The sequence below is a fragment of the Sinocyclocheilus rhinocerous genome, unplaced genomic scaffold (assembly GCF_001515625.1).
Source record: "Sinocyclocheilus rhinocerous isolate Xijiao unplaced genomic scaffold, SAMN03320098_v1.1 scaffold2541, whole genome shotgun sequence".
In the NCBI taxonomy this organism is placed as follows: Eukaryota; Metazoa; Chordata; class Actinopteri; order Cypriniformes; family Cyprinidae; genus Sinocyclocheilus; species Sinocyclocheilus rhinocerous.
The window spans coordinates 366821-369624 of NW_015631094.1; the positions used below are offsets into that span (position 1 = coordinate 366821).

At 37.6% G+C, this 2804-nt stretch overlaps 1 protein-coding gene across 1 annotated transcript in view; it reads left to right on the top strand.

The window, feature by feature from the left end:
- Positions 1-2804, top strand: part of hdac4 (histone deacetylase 4) — a 261791-nt gene that overhangs the window by 200054 nt on the left and 58933 nt on the right. Inside the window, exon 18 of the mRNA XM_016554337.1 lies at positions 834-880. Within this exon, the coding sequence (XP_016409823.1) occupies positions 834-880 (47 nt within the window). The remainder of the gene's footprint in view (positions 1-833; positions 881-2804) is intronic.

Genomic DNA, 2804 nt, shown 5'->3' on the forward strand with positions numbered 1-2804 from the left:
CTCGGCTAATGTCCGTCCCATGCACTGAAAGCTCTCTCCTCCATATCACGAGTAGACACGCCCCTTATTGCTGATTGGCTACAAGTTTGTTTTGCTATTCGGCCCGAATCAGTTTTCTAAAGTGTTTTTGAAAAATCACATACCCTGCCTTTAATAGAGCCAGCACATAAGAGTCTAAAAAGAACTGGCTTGTAAGAGTCATTAGTTAATGAATCAAATGACACGGGTTGCATTATAGTTTTGATTCACTACAAAAAAAACCAGCTCATATTCATAAAGAGTCATTTTTTTCATGAATTGGATCACACTTGTTTCACTGTTTGTTTTGTATTTACTAAAAAGGACCAACTCATTAGTTTGTGAATCAAATGACACTGGTTATGTTTTTGATTTACTAAAGAGTTGTTTCATAAGAGTCATTGGTTTTGAATCGAATGACACAGGTTGCACTATATGTTTTTAATTCACTTAAAAGAATCAGATCAGACGAGTCGCCAGTTTATGAATCGGATGACATTATATAAGTTGCACTATGTTGTTTGTGCATATATGAAGCAAAGACAATGCAATAATAAATACATATTGTCTTAAAATCATCTTGCCACTTTTTTGCCTTATCAAACTACACAACTATACAATTAGTTCTATAACCGTGGTGTTCCAAAATCATCTTCTCCACTGAACAGTGGTGCAAAACACTAAAGTGTATTTCTGGCCTGACATGTACAGTACCAGATATGACTCATGCACATACATCTTGATATTCACATGCAGAAGTCGATTATCTCAGTGATGTTGATGATCTTTATGTCTTTCTCTCTGTCTGTCATCAGGCTCAGTGACACCCATGTTCGTGAGACTGCCGTGCGGAGGAATCGGGGTGAGTTTCTCTTTCTTTCCCGTTTGTAAATAACGGTCCTGTTTGTTCTCCCTCCCCCGAACTCCAGCGGCAACGAAAACTGTTGCTCTCCTCTCTGCTGAGCGGGTAATTGTGTCCAGATGTTTTCTATAAACAAGCTGTGTGCGGTGTGTGTGTGTGTGTGTGTGTGTGTGTGTGTATATTCTCTGATGATGATGATGATGATGAATGAATGGATAGACTTGTTCTTCAGTGCTGAGTGGACAGTGTCAGCCACGCTCTTTCACGGCTCTGGAACAGGAAGTACTCATCCTCAGTTCTCTCATTCTACTCATGCCCTCCCCGTCTGGTGTAGGTGAATGATTCAGACAGACTGTGAATGGTTTCCTGTAATGAATGGAGAGATGGTTCAGTCATTCATGTGAAAGAATATGGGGTAATCTCGCTTTTGTGTTGTCGTGGATACAGTATATCTGTATGTCAAAGGGAAATGATTTCTTTTTCTGTGGCCTGTTGGAAATATTGCACAAAATCGTGACTATTTTGGATAATATAATCATTGCATTTTTGCATTTAGATTCATGCATTTGGCAGATGCTTTTATGCAAAGTGACTTATATTGCATTCAAAATAAATTCAAAATCCTGCCATAGCTTGCACCATTCTCTGCTGTTTGACCTACAAGAAGACTATATTAAGTTTTACCATCCAAATAAGGAAATGTTAAAATAATATAGAGACATTGAACTAGTTTCATATTTTTTTGGTTGTTACAAGTTCCTGAAGCAAAATATCATAGAAGAGGAAGCGCATATTGGCTCAAAAGACTCTTTATTTAATAGGACCACCTTATTTATTTGCTTATTTATTATATATTTATGTAACATACACTTTCTCTCTCCCTCTCTTTATGATTTATAAAGCTGTTCTTTTGAAATTTCTATTCATGAAATAATTGTTAAAAAAGACACGTTTTCACAAAAATATTAAGCAGCACAACTGTTTTTAACATTGATAATAATAAAAAAAAAAAAGTCTAATATGCAGCAAATCGGCATATCAGAATGATTTCTGAAGGATCATGTGACATTGAAGACTGGAGTAATGATGCTGAAAATTCAGCTTTGCATCACAGGAATAAATTACATATTCAAATATATTTAAATATAAAACAGTTATTTTAAATTGTAATAATATTTCACAATTTCACAAGTCGTTTTAATCAAACAAACAGAACAAATCATTAGTGAGCATAAGAGAAGCCCCAACATTTGAACATTTGTATATAAAACAATATTTATGTTTTTGTGAACAATGTTTACTTTAATGTATTGTTCAGGTGAACTGGGATCCAAAAAAAAAACACCATTCACAGTTTATGACAGTTTACAAAACAAATTTAATACAATTATCTGTCTGACAATTAATAGCCAGACAAATTCCATAATTGTGATAGATTTGTTTTTATACTTCCAAACGCAGAGAGGTGTGTGTGTGTGTGTGTTTAATGGTGTGACCTCAGGCAGGGCTGTTGGTGGGGGACTGATAAATGGCAGGCGGTCCTGTCTGGCTGAAGTCACAGTCTTTGAGCTGAATGGTGAGAAACAGAAGGGCTCTGGACTCTTTTATGGAAATGGAACAAAATTGTTGTCTTCCTGCATCTCTACAGCGAAAATTAGCCTGTCAGGGTGAAGATAAACTGTGCTTGCCTGAGACCTGCGCCCCCAAACCTCAGCGTCTACAACATCACTCTATTACTTTCTACCGCTTTTACACCATGGGCCACGTTGGGGTGGGCTTTTGGGGCTTAAAGGCTGATTTATACTTCTGCGTCGGACCTACGCCGTAGCTTACGCATAGACGCACACCCATACGCCGTAGCCTGACGTGCACCTCTCCAAAAATCTAACAGCGCGTCAATTCTACGCCGACCGCAAGCGCTGTG